We start from the raw sequence: 23652 nt of genomic DNA, 5'->3' as shown, positions 1-23652 counted from the left end.
GGAATGTTCATGGCACCCCTGATTTGGTTTTCGCCTCCTTTGAGCAGGCTTTGAAGGGAAGCATTGACAACATTGAGCTAGCCTGTCAAATTGTCTATGGTTTTCTTCATGACGGTCAGTCAGTCTGCATCTAGTTTTCGATGGGCTAAATCCTCGACATGCTCCTGTTGTAGGTCCTCGAATTTGCCATGAATTTCGGTTGCCTCGACGGCAGCCGTTTGCCGGTCTTCCTTAGAGTCACGATTGATGTTTGCTATGTCAACTTCGGCCTGCCGCATTCTGTCGTCCAGGTCGTCAAACCTTTTCACTAGGCTGGTTTTTAGATCATGCAACGTATCCACGATGGGCCGTAATTCGTCAACCGTCTCTTGAAGGGTCGCGATGCGATCCCCATAATTCACCATGGTCAGAAATGGTGATGATGATGGCAATGATTTCCCTCGTTCGATGTCGAGACTAGGCTCTGATACCAACTGTTATGCGGCGCCTTCCTGAAATTCCTTGGAAGGGCGACGTAAGGCTAAGCAACCGATGTCAGTGCGGTTGATATGTGCCAACTAAGGTCCTCTTCGTACGCTAGACTAGATTGTCAGTGTCGTACGGGAAAACCAATGCCGTGAGTAATTGATCAGCGAAAAATGAGCAACTGATGATGAAACCTGATGATTGTATTGATGATGATGAAAGCTATTACTAGATACAATGCGGTGTCGGGGGGAGATACCAATACAGAAAATTATTTGAATGCTTGAATGTTTGAATGCTTTGGTCCCCCTTGATAATGCTTAAAAAAAATAAACCAAAGTTACATGCGTTGACCTAAGAAAGCTGTAGAAGCACACTGAAAATGAATGAAGTAAAACTACTCTATAATTACAATGAAAAGGACTTAGTCTTCTATGGAAGCAAGTCCGATGGTAGCAACTTTGTCTTGAGCATCAGGGTCTGTGCGCGCATTGCTGTTGGCGCGCGCGGCACTATTTGGATCTGCCAGCGGCTGGGCGCTGGTGCTTGGCATTGGGTCTGCGCGCGGGACACTGTCTGTGCGTGCGGCGCTGTTGGCAACATGATAGTTTGTGCGTGTGGCATTGTTGGTGCGCGCGACACTGATGGCATTCGCCAGCCGCTGGGCGCTGACACTTATTATTGGTGGGGCGACAGTGGCGCATGCGCGCTTGTCACTTGGCGCTGCCGAGACCACGGGGCCGACTGTGGCGTTAGGCGTTGAGAGGCTTGCCGGGATGCCACGGGGTGCGTCCAAGGGGTCATGGGTCGATGATGGAAAGCAACCCATGACAGCAAGCACGTGACGAGAAACTAGTATATGTGTGTGTATATATATATATTTATTTTTTTTTGTTGGTCGCGAAGTTTCCAAAATGGAAAACAAATATCATTCGTATATATATATATATATTGTTTAGTTGGTCGCGAATTTCCAAAATGGAAAACAAATATCCCTCGTCAAAACCTATTCCTACCGGGATACGCAAATCCTAATCGTTTTAGGAATTTTTTTTCTGTTTTCCTAGTTAGTATAGGATAGTAGTAAATAAGCGCTATTTATAGAGACACTACCCAGTGTTTTAGCAATAAATAGTTATCCTTTGAACCATAAAAAGTCTTAGCAATTCCGTTCTTTTAGTTTTTTTAGGGGTGTAATGGATTTGGAAGCAATGTTTTCTTAACCATTTTTGCATTGGAAAAAAGCCTAATATTTTTGAGTTGATTCGAGCAGCTATAACAGTGGGAGAATGGAAGTATTAGATGGAGTATAAGAAGCACAAGAATGATATAATGAAGTGGTTGATGAATCTGGAAATATTAGCACAAGAATATGAATCTGATGAAGATGACTCTTCCCTTGAAGTCGAGCAGATGGAAGTTGTTGTTACTGACAAGAGTCTTATTTTTTATGATCAACATCAGAAAGAAAAGACCAACTCCACCATAATAACAGAAGAACAGAGTTTGGACAAGCCAGATAACGACAACCTAGGCAAGAACATGAATGCAACAGTAAGAGCGATGTCCAAGAGTTGCCGTGTGTCACGAGCTGAGCTATAAACAAGCTCAATCGTGAAGAAGCAGAATAGGGAAGGAGAGGGAAAGAAGAAGATAGAGAGAAAATTGGATAATATTTCTAATATCTATAAAATGCGTACATATGCCAGCTAAATAGGAATCCGGCATTGGATTCTAATATAACAACCTATTACACCATTGACTACCACATGTCCCTACTGAGAGGAATTTAATGGGACTTAATTATAAAAATAAGAAAATAAAGATAGGGACTAAATTGAACATAGTAAGACTTATGGACCTCTACTACTAAGCTTAATTCATGACAATCCATCTCCCTTTAAGGAACCTTGTCCTCAAGGTTCATTAAAATTTGAAAACTGCGATTGAATGAAACTACAATCTTCCCAAGTGACCTCTTCAGGAAGTAAATTTGCCAACTATATCAAGACCTGCACAACTGCAGCATTTCCTATTTTGATCATTTTTCTATCCAAGATTGCTATTGGCTCTACTAAAGGCTGGCCATCTGCAGCACAGACTGGAGGATCAATGGATGGAACAACATAAGACCCTATTTTCTTCTTCAGCTGAGATATGTGAAAAACAGGGTGTGAATTTTAGCAGAAGCAGGCAATTGAAGCTCATATGAAACATGACTTAATTTCTTAATCACTTGATAAGGGCCATAATACTTGGATGTTAGCTTCAGGTCTGTCTATAAGGTTGAAGCTAGAGGAAAACACAATCTCCAACTTCTAGCTCCCTTTCAGTCCTTTTTTTTGTTAGCATAAAACTTCATTCTCTATTGTGCCTTCTCTAGATTTACCTTCAGAATCCTGGTCATTATTTTTCTTTCCTGCAACCATTGATCAGCTTCATCTACCTTCGACTGTGTCACCAGCTCAAAGTAGAGTTGAGGAGGGTCATATCCATATAAAATCTTGAAAGGGTTTGATTGAGTAGCTGTATGGTAATTGGAATTATACCAATCCTCAGCTAGAGACAACCATTTGTGCCAATCTTTGGGTTTGTGCCCACTCATGCATCTCAGATAGTTCTCCACACATTGATTCACCCTCTCAGATTTCCCATCTGATTGAGGGTGATAGGCAGAACTGAATTTCAACTCTATTTTCAACCCCTTAAACAACTCCTTCCAAAACAAGCTCAAGAATATTCTGTCCCTATGACTCACAATACTAGTAGGCAACCCATGCAGCTTATAGATATTGTCCATGAACAATCTAGCAACTTGTACAACAGTAAAAGGATGAGAAAGAGATAAGAAATGTGCATATTTGCTGAACCTGTCCACAATAACGAAGATTGTATTCTTCCCTTCAGACTTAGGGACACCTTCAATGAAATCTATGGTTATATGCTCCCATGCTCTAGAAGGAAGTGGCAATGGTTGTAGTAGCCCCGGATAAGCTACATGTTCTCCCTTACACCTTTGACAAACATCACATTCCAGAACCACTTTTTTACGTCAGCTAGCAGAGAAGGCCAATAGAAAATGGCCTTAATCCTTTGCGTAGTAGCAGTGACTCCAGAATGACCTCACAGGCCTGTAGAGTGAATGTGTTGCACCAATTTTTGTCACAGTTGAGTACCATTTCCTACCCACACCTTGCCTTTATACTTAAACAATCCATTTTGTAGGATCACATTGGCTACTGCAGCAGGATCCACAAGCACCTGGGGTCATGATTTGGGTTACTTCCTGGTCTCCATCATAACTATTGATGATATCTTCCACGCATTTTGGCTGAATTTGAGAGATGACATAACACTCAGCACCAACATCATGCATCCTAGAGAGTGCATCAGCCATATTGTTCTCAATACCCTTCTTGTAATGTATCTCATAGCTAAGACCCATCAGTTTTGTCAGTCCTTTGTGCTGAAGAGAGGTCGTGATCTTTTGGTCTTGAAGGAACTTGAGACTGAAGTGATCAGTTCTGATTATGAAGTGGTTTAGATGTAGGTAGTGTCTCCATTTATCGACTACCATTAATAAGGCTATCAACTCTTTTTCATAAGTTGATAGGCCTTGATGCTTCTTGCTCAAAACCTGACTTAAGTAAGTCACTGGTTGCTTATTTTGTTAAAGTACAGCACCCACTCCAGTACCACATGCATCTACTTCAACTATGAAAGGTTTACTGAAGTCTGGTAGTGCTAGTAGAGGAGCAGAAGTCATTACTTTCTTCAATTTTTGGAATGCCTCAGTTTCTTCTTCACTCCATTCAAATGTTCCTTTCTTAAGCAGGGAAGTAAGAGGTTTACTGAGCTGAGCATATTTTTTTATAAACCTTTTGTAGTAACCTGTAAGACCAAGGAATCCTCTCAATTCCTTAATAGTTTTTGGTTGAGGCCACTCTAACATTGTAGCTACCTTGCTAGAATCAGTACCAACCCCATTACCAGTAATCACATGTCCTAAATACTCGATTTTATCCTGAGCAAAGACACATTTTGATCATTTGGCAAAGAGCTGGTTTTCTCTTAATATCTACAGCACAACTTGCAAGTGTTTCAGATGATCCTCCACAGACAAACTATATATTAGAATGTCATCGAAGAATACTAGTATGAACTTTTTGAGATAAGGCCCAAAGACTTGATGCATAAGGGATTGAAATGTTGTAGGGGCATTAGTGAGGCCAAAAGGCATCACCCTAAATTGCCAGAGACCATGGTGAGTCCGGAATGCAGTTTTAGGCTCATCATCAAATCTCATTCTGACTTGATGATATCCAGATCTAAGATCCACCTTTAAGAATATCTTTGATCCATTGAGCTCATCCAAAAGGTCTTCTACCATGGGGATAGGGTATTTGTTCTTCACAGTTAGAGAATTTAATCTTCTATAATCCACACAAAGCCTCCAAGTATTATCTTTCTTCCTTACAAGTAATGCAGGAGAAGCAAAACAGGAGTGGTTGGGAACCACTATTTGAGATTTTAGCATCTCTCCAACTATATTTTCAATGACATTCTTTTGATCAAATGAATACCTATAGGGGCTCAAATTGAAAGGTTGAGCCCTATGTACCAATGGTATAGAATGATCACAGGGCCTAGAAGGTGGCAATCCTTTAGGCTCTTTGAAGATGTCCTGATATAGCTGCAACAACTTAGTGACTTCTTCAGGAAGTTCTGCTTCATTAGTGGACACATGAGCAGTATTGAGGATGCAGATAGCAGCCATAGTGGCCCCAGAATTCTTGAGAAACACTTTCTCAAATTTGTCCCCTTATGTTGTGACCAGTTTAGGATCTTCTTGATGACTCAGTAGTGTAACCCAAGTGTCACCTCTGAAAAACGATATACTGAGGGGTCTAGTGTGCAACAGCACAGGGGCAACCAAGTCTAACCAATCTATGCCTAAAACTAGTTCACACCCTCCTACTTGTAGCAGCCTTACATCAAAACAGAAGGGTTCCTCTTGCATCTTCCAACAAAAGTTAGGGCAAATGGCCCTACTATACATATATTCTCCATTGGCTACTTTCACTTTCATTGGAGCATAACTAGGAATTGCTTCTAATCTAAGGACCTTGACAATTTTTGAATTCACAAAACTGTGAGTAAAGCCACAGTCAATCAAAATTGTGATAGGCAATTTCTTGACATACTCTTGAATCTTTATAGTTTTAGATGAAGAACTTGTCACTCCCATAGCAACACATAATGATATCTCACCCTGCTCCTCTTCAGGAATATCCTCTGTTTCCACCTCATTTTTACTTCCACTACTGTCCCCTTCTTCCTGAATAGCTTGCACCTGTCCATCTGGTCTTCCCCTTCCCAAGCAATAACATTCAATGTTTTAGGTTTACACTAGTGGCCAGGGTGGTATTTCTCGAGACATCTATAACAAAGGCCTTTATCTCTTGCTATATCAGAAAGTTGGTTTGGCTTGAAGGGAACTCTGGGTTTGGGAACCAAAGCTCTGTTGTTTGGGTTCTGGGAAGTGGTTCCTTGATATGGTATAATAGCTTTGGAAGTAGGTTGGGGATTGTTTGAAATATAGGTTATTCTGGCAGTGGTGGATCTAAGGAGGGCTTTAAAAGAGGCTTCATAAGACTTAGCTAAGTCAAATGCATCCATTGGGCAAATGGGATTTGCTAGTCCTACTAGGGGTTTTAATTCGGGTTTAAGTCAACTGATATAGCTGGAAATAAAATGAATTTCAAGAGGGGATTTACCAATAACATGTATGATTTCAGCTCTTCGAACTTCTCCTGATAGCTTTCCACACTACTTGTTTGTTTAAGATTATTAAATTGGTCCAAAATATCAATGGGTCTCACACTCCCAAACCTCCTACAAACTTCTGCGCAAAACAAGGGCCAGTTAGTCCCCTTCTTCTCCAGGATATGGCTATCAAACCATATATCTGCCTTGTCTTTCACGTGCACAGCCACATAGCTCATTTTACTCTGTTCAGGGATCTGATAAATTTCAAAAAACTGCTCACATTTACGAATCCATCCCCTGGAGTTAACACCATTAAACCCCGAAAAGTTTATCTTGGCTTTAAAGGGTTGTGACTGAGGGTCTATGTTTATGGGTAGTGTAGTGTTTGGTAAAAGAAGTAAATGAGGGTTAGTTGCTGGTACAGTTGTAGTTGTCAATGGAAGGATGTTTGTAGTGGGGGTTGGGACTGGAAATGATAAGGATGTGAAAATGGTAGGTGTTTGAGGTGAGTTTGGGGTGGCCCTTAATGGAGGAAAAGTGAAACCCCTACCAACAGGATAGCTAGTTGAAGTTGAAATCAGGGTTACCTGAGCTTGAGTATTCAAAGTTTGCCCAGATTCTCGCATTATCAGTGGTCCTTGAGCTGAAGACGCCATGGATCTGGGAGAAGCAATAGTTTTTGTTCTCTTCAAGGCATCGTGCTGAGAAATAATTAGATTCAGCCTTCGATTTGTCTCTTGTGTTTCCCTTAGCTGAGAGGAAAACTGATTTTGACTAGATTCCAGTGATTCAAAATGTCTCGCATTCTCCGTAGCCATGGACTCCAGCTGGGTTTCGAGTTTTTTCATACCTTCTTCGAGGCCCTTGAATTTTTCAGAGTCGGCCATTGTTATCCGCAAGAATTGAATGGCTCTGATACCAATGTCACGAGCTGAGCTATAAACAAGCTCAATCGTGAAGAAGCAGAATAGGGAAGGAGAGGGAAAGAAGAAGATAGAGAGAAAATTGGATAATATTTCTGATATTTGTAAAATGTGTACATATGCCAGCTAAGGAGAAATTTAATGGGACTTAATTGTAAAAAAACAAGAAAATAAAGATAGGGACTAAATTGAACATAGTAAGATTTATGAACCTCTACTACTAAGCTTAATTCATGACACAGTGGTGGTTCAACGAAGATCAAGCTGCCCTTCAAAGAACACAAACAATTGGAGAACACAAACAATTGGATGATAGTGATAAAAAGGGAACAAAGCAGGCCCAAATCAACAACCAGCAGACTACTACTACTACTGTCAATCTGAAATCAGCAACAAAGGTCAACTGCGGCGGAGTTATGAGGAAGAGCGGCAAGGGTTTCAAGAATATTGACGCTGACACTCAAAGCAACAACCTGCAGACTACTACTACTATTAATCTGAAATCAGCAATAAAGGTTGACTGCAGCGGAGTTATGAGGAAGAGCAGCAAAGGTTTCAAGAGGACGGATATTGACGCTGACGCCCAAAGCAAGAACCTGCAGACTACTACTGTTAATCTGAAATCAGCAACAAATGGAATTATGAGGAAGAGCGGCAAAGGTTTCAAGAAGACGGATATTGACGCTGACGCCCAAAGCAAGAGCGTGCAGACTACTACTGTTAATATGAAATCAGCAACAGAAGTCGACTGCAGCGGAGTTATGAGGAAGAGCGGCAAAGGTTTCAAGAAGATGGATATTGAGGCTGACGCCCTAAGCAAGAACACTGCTACTACATTAACAGCAACTAAGCATTGCACTGAAGAAATATTAATGAACAAGAAGAGATCAAGAGTGGATTTTGAATCAAGTAAAAGGAAATATGAGGATAGGTTGGCAGAGCAAAACAAAGCAAAGAGAAGGACTTTCACGAGATGCCTAAGCCTGCGAAAGATCCCTGTGCTCGCTCCCAAACGCTGCTGGGAAAGGAGAAGGTTTTGAGACGATATTATGATTCAATTTCCCCATGAGAATTTTTGTATTGCCATTCACTTGACTATTTTTTTTAGTTAGTCAACTCTTGGGTATATGCCCTTTAATTTGTATACGTGAACTAATTTAAACATTGAAATAATAATAAAGTTACAATTTCACCAATGTTGCTGTATCTCATATTTTTAATATCTGTGATTCATTACCTGCTATGCATTTACTAGTTAAAGCTAGGATTTCGTTACTCTGAGTCTTAGATGAATATTCAAAATTTTATTTATTGTAATTTTTATCACCTTAGCTGAACTCTTAGTTTAGTGACGCTTTCCCTTACACCGGTAGGCATGCAGTCATGAACAGACAGAAAGCTGCACTATTTATTATTTAAAGTTGACAAAAGTTGCTCAATTTACAATGTTTACTAATGTCATAATCTATTCATTGTGAGGTAGCAGGGGTAGTTCAGTCTCATTTATTATTATTCTCCATTTACATCTGCAGACACTTCAAAATTGAAGCAAAACGTTTAGATATCGCAATCTAGTGAGATTTAATGTAGTCCATGGAACAAAACCATTTAAGGCGCGATGGCAAACTTTCTGTTATCAATATATGGACAACGTTTTGCATAATTACCAAGGTTCGACAAATATCTGCAAGAAGAGCATACTTTACTAAATTTAAATTTTAAAAATAGTACAAAGATGTCTTATGTATAACGGGATTCACCTTCTTTACCTCTAATGGAACTTAATACAACGATTAAAATGAAAATCTAGCGCTTGGACCTGATGGTCTGCTGCTGCCTGCTGGTTACTCTGTTACCGGTTATTCTGTTGCTTCTAGTTGAGACAAATCTGTCAATTACTCTATCCAGGAAACTGAAATAAGCCCGTTTCCATGGCTTTCGAACGAGCAAGATACAGTAAGGAACAAGAATACCTGCAAGAAATCCCAATCCAACACTCACATAAAACCATTTATCAGGAAATTCATCACTGCTGTCATTCTCTAGTACTGTTGTATTGTTTGAGTTCCCATTTTGGCATAGTAGTAGAAGTGGAGCTCCACAAAGATGGGGATTCCCCTCAAAAGCAGACTCTGTAAAAGTTGTCATCTGCCCCTTATAAGGAACCATACCGGATATATTGTTGTTCGAGAAGTTAAGAAAGCTCAAGAATGACATCAATCCCATGCTTGATGGGATGACACCAGAAAGCTTATTACTCGAGAGATCAAGCGATGCCAACTGACGTAAGCTTGAAATGTTTTCTGGGATTTGTCCACTGATTTGGTTTCCAGACAAGTTCAAAACGATGAGGCCGTGCAACTTAGTCATTTCCACAGGTAATGCACCATATAAGTTGTTCCTTGACAAGTCTATTGAGATCAGAAGTGATAGAGTCTTGGTGTACTTTTGAAACTGGCTTTTCAAATTCACTCTCAAGCTTTCTTCATAGTAAAGCCCTCTATACTTCCCATACAACAAATATTTATTCACCTTTTGCTCTTGGACCATGGCCTTGAGGTTTCCTATGCTTGTTGGAACGGTGCCAGTTAAGTTGTTTTCTGCAAGATCAAGGACCTGCAATGAACTCAGATTTGACATTCCTAAAGGAAGTTCTCCTGAAAATGAATTTGACCTCAATCTGAGGATTCTAAGATTTGGAACACCATCGGATATCCAAGAGGGAATATTTCCTGACAGTCTGTTGTTTCCGAGATCAAGTGTCTCCAAATTAGATAGATTTTTGAAAGATAAGGGGATCCGTCCTGAGAATTTGTTGTCATTTAAGTGCAATGACTGAAGTTGCCTCAATTGACCCAAGGAACTTGAAATTAAGCCAGATAAGTTATTGTTCCCAAGGTCTAAAGCTTTCAGGTAAGAACACTCCCCTATGCTTGAAGAAATGCTTCCTGTTAGCTTATTGTTTGATAGATCAATGACTTGAAGAAGGGTCATCATTCCTATAGTAGCTGGTATTTCACCCAAAATTTCATTACCCGAAAGAGACAGGAATATTAAGTCTGGCATGACTTCAGAAATATTCTGAGGGATGAGACCTTGAAACTTATTGTTTGACAGATCAAGCAATTCAATTGGGACAGTAGGTAAAGGAATGGTTCCCTTAAATAAGTTCGAGCTCAGGTCAATATCTGCAAAGGGAAATATTGGTAATGGATTTGGTAGATTACCATTTAATTGATTAAAAGAACAATTCAGCAGGGATAGATTAGAAGAAATGTCCCAAAACCAGCCTGGAATTGAATCTGAAATACTTGCATTTGAAATATCTAGGAACATAAGCTCCTTTTGAGACTTGAGCCAAGTAGGAAAGGAAGGACCTAAATGGCAAGACCCCATGTCAAGATTTCGAATCTGAAATGGAGGAATCCAGTTGGGATTAACATTCAAGGTGAAGGAGTTGGATGAAAGGTCAAGAATCTTCATTTTGCTCAGGTTACTAAAATGAACTTCTGTTAAAGTACCTGTCAGTAAATTAGAAGAAACATCAAGAACTGACAATTCAGAAAGCTGTCCAAAACTCTGCGGTAGAGTACCAGTTAGCTGGTTCCCTGAAAGTCCCAAGTTGGTCAAATTTTGAAGTGTTCCTAATGAAGCTGGTATAGGGCCTTCAAAAAAGTTGGAAGTTAATCCAAGTTGTTGAAGATTTTTCAACTGACCCAACCATTCTGGTATTTTACCAACAAGACCATTAATGCTCAGCTTTAAGTACATCAAACTAGGCAAGGGCCTCTTGGAATCACATTTCTCGGCTCCTTCGAGTATTTCAGGTAGACTTCCTGTCAAGTTGTTTCCTGATAAATCGAAGTTGATTAATTTGCATAGTCCTCCTATAGTACTCGGTATTCCACCTTCAATGTTGTTCAATAAGAGATTGAAGTGAGTCAAATGAGTCATATTCCCAATGGATCGAGGCACTTTTCCATGTAGTTTGTTCGAACCTAAATCGAGAACTTCTATCTGTTTCCAGCTTCCTCTAAATAGTTCATGACAATTGGCACTAAGGTTCTTGTTAAGCGCAAGGTTCAAGTATCTTAACCTCGGAATCTCACTGATACCAAGTGGAATTCTGCCTCTAAGACCAGAGTTGCTTACGTCTATATATTCAAGATTGCTGCTATTTACAAGCCAACTCGGGAACATTGAGTTGAAACTATTGAAACTAAGATCAATAAAAGCTAGTGAAGTGAAGTTGACAGGAGTAAGATGTGAAATGGATCCAGACAAGCCACAAGATGAAAGACGCAACGCTGTTAAATGTGGAAGCTGGTTTAGCATTTTCAACCAACTTGATCCTACCATCGAGAGATCTACTTGGTTCATCCCAAGATGTTTTAAAGAAACAAGATAAGTCACCCATTGAAAACTTTCAACAGTCACAGCTGAGAATTCTGAAGAAACATCTAGATACTGCAAGTGAGAAAGATTTCCCAGAGTTGGAGGTATTGTGCCAAAAAATCCAGCTTTTGATAGATTCAGATATTCCAAGTTCTTCAAAGAACCAACAAATCTTGGAATCGGGATTCCACCAAAAGTGTTTAGACTCAAATCCAAGTATTGTAAAGATTGGATTTTTAACAAAGAAGGCCTAATCTCCCCACTCAAGTTCCAAAATCCATACCTGGTAACATCAGCAGAATTGACTGGAAATGGATTGTGAAGGTCTATTTTGATAACAGAACCAGTAGTGTTACTGCACCCTATTCCTCTCCACTTACAACAGTCTCTTCCTTGCCATGACGAAAGCCGGTTCTCAGGATCATTTAGGCCATTCTTGAAATCAAGAAGTGCTTCATGATCATTAGCTGAACAACTTGTACCAACATTTTGGCCCTCACAAGCAAATTCTACTGCTATTGAATGTAAAATGACAACAAAAAGAATATAAACTTGAAGTCTCTCCATCAATCCCAAGTCTTGGAAACAGAACAAGTACCCTTCTCTTTCCTTTGGTTCTCCACAAAGCAAGAAAGTTACATTTTAACGAATATAACAAAGAACCAAAAGTTTTCAGGATGGGATTAGGTGGTTGAAAATAAATGATGTAGTAGCAATAACTAGTATCAAAATGGTTGTCACTTTCCATCATGTAGAACATTAACTGACTAGAGTACAACAAAAAGAATAAAGAAATTGGTTTCACATTTTTTTGGTCAAACTGGTCTTTATGTCATAGGAATTGAAAATGATTTTGTCATGTTTCCTTGAGCGTCAATCTTTCGGCTTTATCTTATCAAGTTTTCAGAAGTCAAAAACATAAACGATAAACAAAACAGAAAATGAAAAGGGGGAAATTGGGATTAACTTTCTAAAGTTGACCAATACAGCTCAAACTTTATGCAGCTACAGAGCTACTACATGAATTTGATTTTGCACGAAGAAAGAAAAAGAGATCAATTCTGATTTGTTTAATATACAACTGGGTTTTATTTAAACTTTTTAATTTTTATAGAATAAAGTTGAGAAAAGTTATATCTAGAAGAGTAAAAGATGGATTTACACAATTTAGACAACCGTGGTTACAGACAATGTTGGTTCCAGAGGTTGTTCTTGTCTCTTTAGTCTTAACTGATCTTTCTTTTAGTTATAGTAACCACTTTCCAGTATAAACTATTAATAAAGTGTAGGATCGTCAAAGATCAATAGAAGAGAAATCCATTCTGCATAGTTATTACCCTAGTAAAAAGATTCTTCAAAAATGCTACAGCATATGGAACAAACACTTCTTTCACCGAAGAAAGCATATAAGTCCTATTTTGTTCTCAGAATGAAATAATATTGGAGAGTTCATACAATTTAGTGCCTTTGCAGACCCTAGACAATCACCGTTTATACAAAATCTTCATTACACTTCGATATCTCGTATATAAATCAATTCATTCTCAGTAACACTATGAATAAGTGAGGAGGAAGAGAAGAAAAGCTTTTTCAAAGATGTTACAGGCCGAACTCCATCCGAGTAGTATCTTTCCTTTAAAACGAGTACAAACGTGACTGCTCATCATAGCTATCTGATCATAATCAATCAGCCACGACCACTATCTCATTGGATGAAAAGGTTTATCCCTGGATTTGAAGAACCGAGAAAAGCATCTTTCTGATTCTCTTTAGTACTTCATCAGAAAATGCAGTATAAAGGAGTATATATCAACTGGCTTTCCAAATGTATAAGCTCTTCAACATCATGATGACACATTACCAGGCTTTTCCTCATTTTTTGAAGGGACATTGTTGGGTTCCTCTTCTGTGTTGGTACTCTCAGCTTGTTCAGTACTAAGAACTACCCCATTTTCCTTGTTAGGCATGTCACCGTTTTCTGATATACTCTTGGCCTCTGAATTACGAACTGGTTTTGGAAGTTCTCTGGAGGAAGAGGTCACCAATAGTCGGCTAATTCCATCAAAAAGAGTTTTGGCATCGGCTATCAGAGCAGCTCCACCCGGATAACAACGGCCAAAGCAAGTAACACAGTGCGGAAAAGCAACCTGGAAAAGTACAGAATTTGTATGATTGAATCAATGGGTGCGAGAATCAATTATAAGTGAAGTCAAACTTGTTCATATGATGCTACCTCAATAAACGCTCGACATAATGATAGAAAAAGCAGAGACTCGTTTTCTCGAAGCATGCGAGTAGTGTTATATCTCAGTAAAGAATCAGAAACAGTCTGCAATCCCTTCACCAGTTCTTGTGCAAGCACGTGTTTTAAACTTAATGGAGCACAAGGTCGTAATTCATTCATTGCCACAGAGACACCTGCAAATCATAGACAGGATGCAAAAATAACTGGATTTGTGCAGCAAGACTATTTAGCAATTAGTTGAAACATAAACCCAATGATTTTCTTTCCTTTCTTTTGGACCTTTAAACATAAATCTAAAGTTTGTTCCATCAGTGGAAAGCTCAATAATTCTTAGTAGTTGGTGAAGCTATTATCTTAGAGATACCAAACAACAGTGGCCACTGACTTTCTTTTTATTCCTTTTCTTTTGGGTGCAGGTGGGCCGGTGAATAGAAGGAATGGAAGGAAAAGAGGAAAAGTAACTTTGGTGGGATTAAAACCTGACACCTAATTGATACAGGGTGATTTTGAAACCAATAGTCATGAAAGTACAGCTCAATAGTAAATTGATTAAGATACAATTCGTACAATATGAAGCCCTGCAAACTTTCCTGTGACTCAATAGAAGCTCAAATTTTGCCCTAAATCAAAGACTAATCTTTTTCACACCTGTAGGTCATAGCACTCAATGAAGATGCTTTCCTCCACATTAGAGATGGTAGACTAGATAAACAATTCCAGTTCTATAGTTGAGTTCTCAATTATAAAATAATCAAAACAAAATTCCAGCAGCCACAGCTTTAAAAAAATCGCTTAAAATCGATTTTCAACAAGATGGAACAGAGTGAACTACACAAGATTTACAGAAAAGTGAATCGACCTCTAAAATCCTCTTGTTTTTTGTTTATTCATGGGAAAATCCAAAGAACGAATTTGTAGGATTCTAAAAGAAATTTGCCTTTGCTTAGCAGGAGACCACAGGCAGATAACAGGCATTAAAGCATTTTTGGTGACATAATAACATCCATAACACCATAAATTTATTAGTGTACTCCAGCAGGAGCCCGAAGCACAATTTTGAATTCATAACCTAGATATCTATAAAGCGGTGGTTAGACCGGCCATGATGTATGGGGTTGAGTGTTGGCCCGTTAAGAACTCACATATCCAGAAGATGAAAGTAGCAGAAATGAGGATGTTGCGGTGGATGTGCGGGCACACTAGGATAGATAAGATTAGAAATGATGATATTCGAGAGAAGGTGCACGTGGCTCCCATTGATGACAAGATGCGGGAAGCGAGGCTTAGATGGTTCGGACATGTTCAGAGGAGAAGCCCAGATGCTCCGATACGGAGGTGTGAGCGGCTGGTTGTGGAGGGCACGAGAAGAGGTAGAGGGCGGCCTAAGAAGTATTGGGGAGAGGTGATCAGGCAGGATATGGCGAGGCTCCAGATTTCCGAGGACATGACACTTGATAGGAAGATGTGGAGGTCGATTATTAGGGTTGTAGGTTAGGAGGTAGTTGAGTCGTGCCTTACTTCGTACCATTGTGGGACTAGCCATGTAGGGTTTTTGATTAAGATAGCTAGGGGCAATGTTGTGTCTTACTATTTCGCTTTTCAATGTAGGTCCTATTTACTAGCTATCGCTTTTGCTTTGCATCTTTCTTCTAGATTTCATGGTGTTCCTATTTTTCTTATGATTGTTGTGGCGATACTAATATTGTCGCCTTTTGCTTTGCATCTTTCTTCTGGATTTCATGGTGTTCCTATTTTTCCTATGATTGCTGTTGTGATACTAATATTGTCTCCTTTTTGTCCTTTTGTCTTTTTGTTTTTTTGAGCCGAGGGTCTTTCGGAAACAGCCTCTCTACTCCTTCAGGATAGGGGTAAGGTTTGCGTACACACTACCCTCCCCAGACCCCATTAGTGGGATTTTACTGGGTTGTAGTTGTTGTTGTTGTTGTAACCTAGATATCTCTCATGCTGGCCTAAAAAACCATCTATTGGTACTTGTCTTTTTCTTGGTGCATTAACAGTTGTTGGCAATGAACAAGGGGGAACCTTCGCAAAAGGAGCTTAAGTAGTGAACTACATAACGTACCATTAACAAAGACAGCCAAAGGTGGGTGCTCCATTAGACTCGAGGGAGGAGTAACATCTTCCTGACTTTCTTCACCAAAACTGCTGGCAGGAAAGCCAACTGCTGGTAATGGAACCCAGCGATGAGAATCAAGGACCAACTGGAATCAAGTAAAGTATACACATTACCAATCCTGAGCGAAGAATGATTGGGTGCTCATTTCAAAAGATAACTTCAGGTCTAAGTGCCTCCATTTAGGCTGACTGTGCTAGGTAAAAGATTTTTACCATCGGTGACAAAATATATACCTGGAAATTCTCAACAGCTGCATTCATGTTCTTCGAGAAGAGCTTTAGGACAGCCCTGCAAAATCATCAGAAAATGAAATGCATAAATGAACTAGCTTAATGACCAATTTTAACATTCCAAAATCACAAAGAACCAATCAGGTATGTACTCTTCAAAAAGAGGGGGAAGCAAGCCACGGAAGTCCAGTCCAACCCAACCAAGCCCCATGGCACAGTACTGTCAGGAGAAAAAGGAATAAAGCATCAATAAAAGAGTTAAACCCAAAGCTTGATTTAAACACGGAGTAAGTAAATAACAAATGCAACAATAGGAACAAATATTGCAACGCCTCAAAACAAGCAATAACTATCTCGCGAATGAGCAAATATGAACACCTTTATAGATTAAACAAAGCTTTGGCTGAGCCTGATTTCTGATGGCTTCAATACATCTCGTACAGAATAACAAGAGAAGAACTTATGGTTGGTGATGCCTCTCAACTCCCCAACCCAACAGAAAAAAACTCCAAAAGAAAGGGGAGGGGGAACATACTCCGCTACTCACAATTTACATGAGTCTTTCCTTGGGAAAATGTTTGACACGATTCTCATAATAATACAATTCTAAAAGAGTTTCACAATTTTCAAGAATTTAATCTCATTAATAAACAAAATTAAATTTAGATGCTGGCCATTCTTTCTACTTTTTGATAAGGTAAATTGTATTAATCAAAAGGGAGAGAACTCCCGTGTACACAAAGTATACCAAAGACGTAGAGAATTTACATCAGAACATGATTCTCTACAAAAGACGCCCAATTTTCTATACAAGTAGGGGCTAAGTAAGTGCACCAAAAAGCGATCAAAGATAAAAGACTATTCTTAAGATGTGAAAAAGGAGACTCAATCTCCTCAAAAGCTCTCCTATTTCTCTCCCCCCATACTACCCACATGAGAGCTAACGGAGCGAATTTCCATGCCTTTTGCTTTCTTCTTCTACGAAAACCGCCCCAGCTATATAACATTTCCTTTACAGTGCTTGGCATCACCCATTGAACACCAAAGAGATTCAGGATTGCCCTCCACAAAGCTGAGGACACAGGGCAATGCAACATAAGGTGATCAACTTCTTCTCCTGAGCTTTTACACATGTAGCACCAACTAACAAGTGTAATTCCCCTCTTTCGGAGATTTTCAGCAGTCAAGATCACTCCCCTTGCCGCTAGCCATGCAAAAAAGCACACCTTCGTGGGCGCCCTAGGAATCCAGATCGAGGAGTATGGAAAAGTGATCTCCTCTCTCACCAACATACTCTAGTAAAAGGACTTTACGGTGAACAAACCATCGCCACGCAAGCCCCATCTCCAAGAGTCGCAGGATGGCTGGAACATGTCTTGCCCGTATAGCAGTGCCAACAAAACTTGAAGCTCCGCAATCTCCCAAATCTTGCATGCTCCTCCTGAATGAGAGGTCTCATACTACCCTCCCTCCATGCTCCTTGCGAATCTGTTGGACCATCAGTTCCTTCTGGTTTGAAACTCTGAAGACGTGGGGGAAGGAGACCCTCAAAGAATCCTCTCCACACCAACTATGATTCCAAAAGCTGATTCTCCTTCCATCTCCCACCCTGTAAGTGATGTTGCCACTGAATGCTTCCCAATTCTTCATGATACTCCTCCACATGCCACACCCGAAAGGTGTTGTGATCGCCTTGGTCCTCCACCCCCCTCCCGTTGAATCATACTTTTCTACTATGACCTCCCTCTATAGAGCATGCTCTTCTACCCCGAATCTCCACAGCCACTTTCCCATTAAAGCTCTATTAAATACCCTAAGGTCTTTCACTCCAAGTCCACCCCACTTCTTTGGGGAAGTGACTGTTTGCCAATTCACTAGATGAAACTTTCTAGTTCCATCCGCCGCATCCCATAGAAAGTTCCTTTGAAGTCTCTCCAGTTTTTCTGTGATGCTCACCGGTGCTTGCAACAGGGATAAGTAATAGGTTGGCATACTCGATAAAGTGCTTTTGATAAGCACTTCCTTACCTCCTTTTGACAAATACCGTTTCTGCCACCCTGCTAATCTTTTTTCAACCCGCTCGATCACTGGATTCCAAACCGTAGTATCCTTATATGAAGCTCCCAAAGGGAGGCCCAGGTAAGTAGTGGGAAGGGAGCCCACCTTGCATCTGAGAACACCAGACAAGGCATCAAAATTAGTAACCTCACTTACCGGAAAAATCTCACACTTGCCGATGTTGATTTTGAGTCCTGATACTAACTGAAACCACTGCAGGACCTGCTTCAGGTAGGTCAACTGATCCATATCGGCATCACAGAAAACCAGTGTGTCATCCGCAAAAAGCAAATGTGAGACTCTTCGGGCACTGAGCACCCCAATCGGAGCTGAGAATCCTCTCAAGAAGCCTCCGCCCGCCGCACGATCCATCATTTTGCTCAGAGCATCCATCACTAGAATGAATAACATGGGGGATAGGGGGTCACCTTGCCTGAGACCCCTGGAGCTGCCAAAGAAACCACACGGGCTACCATTAACCAGGACAGAGAATCTGACTGAGGAAATGCAGAACTTTATCCATCCCCTCCATCTTTCCCCAAAACCCATCCGCATCATAATGAAGTCCAGGAACTCCCAATTGACAACTTGCATAGTAAGCCGGGTTCTCTATTTTTCCTTCTGGAGTCTACAAGTTCATTTGCCACCAAGGCAGCATCCAGGATCTGCCTACCTTCCACAAACGCATTCTGGGAGGACGAAACAGTCATGTCAAGAACCTTCTTAAGTCTGTTGGAAAGCACTTTAGAAATAATCTTGTAAATGCTCCCCACGAGACTAATAGGCCTGTAGTCTCTGATACAAGATGCACCTTCTTTCTTAGGCACAATAGTAATAAAGGAAGCATTGATACTTCTCTCGAAAACACCATTCGCATGGAAGTATTCAATGGCTTCCATCAACTCTCCCTTGATGGTGTCCCAAAAGATCTGAAAGAAAGCCAAGGAGAAACCATCAGGCCCGGGGGCCTTATCACCAGCACAAGACGACACAGCCTCGTGCACCTCCTTCTCCTCGAAAACTCTTTCTAGCCACTCGTTGTCTCCCTCCCCTATATGGTTGAACTCTATTCCCCCCAAAGTCGGCCTCCAACTAACTTCTTCTTTATATAAGTTCTCATAAAACCCCACTATCGCCCCTTTTACTTCCTCCTCTCCCTCAATCCTCACCCCATCCACAACTAAGGACTCTATGAAGTTTCTCCTTCGATTTGCGACCGCCACCCTATGAAAAAACTTGGTATTCGAATCCCCCTCCTTTAGCCAGAGCGCCCTCGATTTTTGCCGCCAACTAGTCTGCAAGCATTCTTTAACTAATAGCTCATTATACTAGAATATACAACAAAGAACTTTCTACTTTATCTTATGCCATCAGAGCCAAGTCAGTTTAGATTTTGGATCTGTCGAGTGATTGAACTTTTCAGCCTGCAGAGAATTGAAGCCTACTTATTTTCTATTGTACAAAGATTCAGAAAATGTGACGAAGAAGATGGATAACGAAATTGTCCCCAAAACGTGACAAAGAGATAGGTTGAGAATTGAAATTGACCGAGTAAAGCAAAGCGATTAGAGGGAAACAAACGGATGGATTTCAACTCTACTCTTTTAGGTTGCTGTCTAGATTTTGAGTTATATGGCCCTTAGGACTAGCTCATCAGATGAGATTACCCAAAGGTAAGTATGTTTTTTTGCTTGTCCTACACCACTTTCCTTCCTTCCCCACCAGAGAGAGAGAGAAGAAAATACAGTTGCCTGCTTTTTGCCTCTCGAAAATCATGTCAAAATCTTGATCTAGAATGCTTCTAGCAGGATGGCCAAAGTGCAACAAGAGACTTGAATGGTAAGGACAAACTTAAAAGCTATCTTTCTCCAACCATTTCTGGGAGCTTACGACTCGCGTTGTTCTGTATTCATAACGCTATACCTTTTCTTTCACATGTTTAGTATTCAAGGTGATTACAAGCAGAAGACATCAAAGTCAATCACATCCAAGACTTTTACTCTCTTTTTTGACAAATAGGCATTTTACTAAAGCAAAATGATTTCAAATGAGCAGTCTGGCACAGATAAATATGTGCTCACCATACACTGATCCAGAATGTTCGACAAAGAACCTCCTTCAGTGATCTTTGGTAGCATCATTTTTAGAGTTCTGAGGTGGGAAGAAATTTGGTGCATGGCCCAACTGAAGAGAAGCCCACCATCATAGTTTTCTTCCCTCCCTGAAGTATCATCGGCAAATATTGCACGGTACTGGTTAACAACATCAAAGAGATGCATTCGATGACAATTTATCATCCCTTTAAGGTATTCATAAGCATTTCTCTGGTCCAAGTCATCGAGGATTCCAGAAAGCCAGGCCTCACGGCATCTTAGAAACTGTTGAAGGGGCAAAATTGGTCAGCTCTTGGTAAAAATAATGAACTAAATGCAATTAATGAAGACCAAAAGCAAATGGAAGATGTAGGCGTAGGCGTAAAACCCGGTGTTGTTCAAATGAATCAGTCTCACCTGTAAGCGCATCTCATACTCGTTGAACACCCCTATTCGACGCAAGTATCCGATGATACGCAGACATTCTGGCAACTGCACCAATAAATTGTAAACAGTAAGGTCTTAAGCTTCATAATTTATGGAGAATTTCCATTCAAGTATGCGCCAATAGCATCACTGTAACATGATATACATAATCTATGCGAGAAGTCACCTGAATGTTTGATCTAAGTCTTTGGAGAAGCTGAGAAAGAAGAGATTGGGTAGTCTGCCGAACTTCTGCAGCAAGTGCTTGAATGACAGGTAACCTTCAGGGGAGGATGAAAAAGAAGCAAAAGTACCTTAATAATTTTTCATCAAATTCAGTTAAAATCAGTTCATACTGGAAACCAAAGAAAAGAACTCACTTGGGGTGCATTGTTGAAAGCTTGGAAACAAATGCTTCTAAATCAAGAGCTTCATCATAGTTCCCATTCCTCACGCATCTGCAAAGTGAAGAGATTCATTAAGTCTAGCACCGATGAAGCACGGCAGGTTAAAATAATGATACTGTTTAGTTCTAACAATTATACATATTATGTTCTGACACATAAAACTTCTTTTCAAGCTTGACTCCTAGCATGGCTGTGCTATGCAAGATAATTCAGGCTGAAGCTCCAGGTTTAGCAGCTGTAATGGCTCCAAGAACTACACGACTTTTTTTTTAATAATCGTGGTGTCCGGGTCAGCTTGTGCGCACCTCGACTTATACCACGGGATACATGCTACCTCCCACCAGCAACAGGTACCAAGTAACTCTCCCACCAAGGCATGGACACATGGGAAGAAATCACCGAGTGTTTTTGTCTCCGCTGGAATTTGAATCTGATACCTCATGGTTCTCAACCCACTCCATTGACTACTAGGCCATACCCTTGAGTGCATAACTACACAACTTTGTTCATCGCCCAGATAAACGCAAAACTTGATCATTTTCATATGCTAAACCACAACCCCAAACCCCAATGCATAGAAGCAAACGACAATTTCTCACTTTACTCTCTTGGTGATTCAAATTCCTAACCTCATGTTTGAGGTAAAAGGTCCTTTCCACTAGGCTATCCCTCCCTCGTAAAAAGAGAAGAAGAAAAGTTGGATATGATAACTTGGCTACAATGTTTGCACCAAAATGAATCCTCTCGCAAATTTACCAGTCACACACATAAACTGCACTTTGGAATGTAATCTACATCAAAAACAAATACCATGGACATTTTATCCCTTCAAAATCATGGATACCGATTCAATTCTAACGTGTGATCCTTACAGCATTGACGAAAACATACGTGTCCATTAGCTGAGGAATTTCAAGCAAGTCCAGCAGAGTACTATGATTTGCAAGCAATGTTTGGTTCATTTTCCTCTTCTCCAAGATATGTTCTGCAGAGGTGCTGAACTCGCTGCAACCAGAAGTTAGCTTAGGAATCTCATCGATCTGCAAACAAGAAACACGATGGTAAGTGTTTACGTCCTTGTTCTTCCTAAAAAGAATTTATATGAGAAAAAGATGAATAGTGTATTCCCACTTACAGAAAGAAATAACAGAACATTGAAGCCAACTATAAGGCACACCCTAAATTGAATAAGTTATCCAGAAGGGTCTTTAGAAGCTTTGTATAGCTAGTTTAAATCTTATTCAAGAAAGCCATTAACCAACTAGGATTCATGCACTAAGCCTATTCCACTCACACTTTTACTGGATATATATTCTAGCTATAATAGCAATGCAACTGATGAACTCATTCTTATAATATCAGTCTCACTTAGTCCTTAGGATTACTATCTCGTTAGTACACTAAAATGCACTTTCAGAATTATATAAGAGCTAAAATAGCAATTCAACAACTCAAAATCAAATCAATTAACATAATTTCTGCAAGGAAATATGAAAATTACCAAGGATTCAAGATGCTTATCAACAGAAGAAACTTCTTCGCGAATGGCATGCAGTGCATCAGCAGCAGAAATAAAAGCGCGATAATTTCCAACGGCAACCTCTTGCATCTGCCTCCGAATTCTCTCCGCATCCACTCTCAGAAGCTCCGGTTCCTGCACAAATTTAAAAAAAAAAAAATCAATTCAAATGAATTTAAATAAACTAGTACATTTCAAACTTGCGGAGATTGCATTTAAGTAGTACTTTGTGAAGGCGATCGAGAGTGAAAGAGAGAAGTTCGGAGACATAAGGCTGTTGTGAAGCTGACGCCAGTGGGAGAAGTCCGGTGACCGGTGACGCCTCGTCCATCGGATCTTCCGAATCCATTGAAATTGCTGATGACGAAGCCGAGAAATGTATGAGATCTGGAGTTTTAGGTGAGGATCTACTGTTAAGTCGTCGCAGGTTCGGGAGAAAATGACCAAAAAAATTAAAATCGGTATGAAAATGAAATTACCAAGTTTTACGAGGTCACTTAAAGGCTTTTTCTTTCTGTTTTCGAGTTCAGAACAAGTGTTTGAGCTCGAATAATACTCCAGTTTTATTTTTCTAATATAATAATGTGACTTTTAATTTGGGTTAAAATAATATATTTGTAACTTATTGTATCATACGCGAATTTTTTGACCAATATTATCTCTTCTTTGAGCGTAGATCTATTTTGGTCCCTTAAATATAACTCTGAGCATATTTAGTCCTTTAAGTATGCTAAAGTGGAGCACCTTTAGTCTCAGTGACATAATATGTTCAAAAACCAATGGTGTTACCCAACTCTGATTCATGAAGTAAATTTTCTGCTCTGAAACGAACGTTTCCTCTCCTTTTATTGGATAACGCAAATTATCACTTTAATTCCTTATTTTTAGATAATGTCTTCTAAAATTTTGACCTTAAAATATCCCATTTTGTACCAGTTTTCAATAAGAAAATGACACTGTATAGCCGCTGTAAAAATAATAGCCG

General features: G+C 40.0%; 2 protein-coding genes across 3 annotated transcripts; both read right to left on the bottom strand.

The window, feature by feature from the left end:
* Nucleotides 1-8787: 8787 nt before the first annotated feature.
* LOC104101297 (receptor-like protein EIX1) lies at nt 8788-12338 on the bottom strand. Its single transcript, XM_009608744.4, has one exon. The coding sequence runs from the start codon at nt 12117-12119 to the stop codon at nt 8964-8966; it is 3156 nt and encodes a 1051-aa protein (XP_009607039.1). The 5' UTR covers nt 12120-12338; the 3' UTR covers nt 8788-8963.
* A 587-nt stretch (nt 12339-12925) lies between these two features.
* Nucleotides 12926-23172, bottom strand: LOC104104868 (conserved oligomeric Golgi complex subunit 8). Of its 2 annotated transcripts, XM_070186923.1 has the most exons (12): nt 22894-23172; nt 22650-22802; nt 22040-22188; nt 21122-21199; nt 20929-21022; nt 20733-20807; nt 20304-20600; nt 16317-16384; nt 16168-16222; nt 15881-16019; nt 13786-13970; nt 12926-13699 (listed from the first exon to the last, which is right to left on the bottom strand). In XM_070186923.1, exons 1-12 carry the CDS (start codon nt 23014-23016, stop codon nt 13397-13399), a joined length of 1719 nt encoding a protein of 572 aa, XP_070043024.1. In that variant the 5' UTR covers nt 23017-23172; the 3' UTR covers nt 12926-13396. The 2 variants fall into 2 exon arrangements, with proteins under 2 accessions (XP_070043024.1, XP_070043026.1); XM_070186925.1 differs by lacking the exon at nt 20304-20600.
* Nucleotides 23173-23652: the final 480 nt, after the last annotated feature.

This window comes from Nicotiana tomentosiformis, chromosome 1, assembly GCF_000390325.3.
Source record: "Nicotiana tomentosiformis chromosome 1, ASM39032v3, whole genome shotgun sequence".
In the NCBI taxonomy this organism is placed as follows: Eukaryota; Viridiplantae; Streptophyta; class Magnoliopsida; order Solanales; family Solanaceae; genus Nicotiana; species Nicotiana tomentosiformis.
The sequence above is the reverse complement of the archived record's forward strand: the minus strand, read 5'-3'. Positions and strand labels throughout refer to the sequence as shown.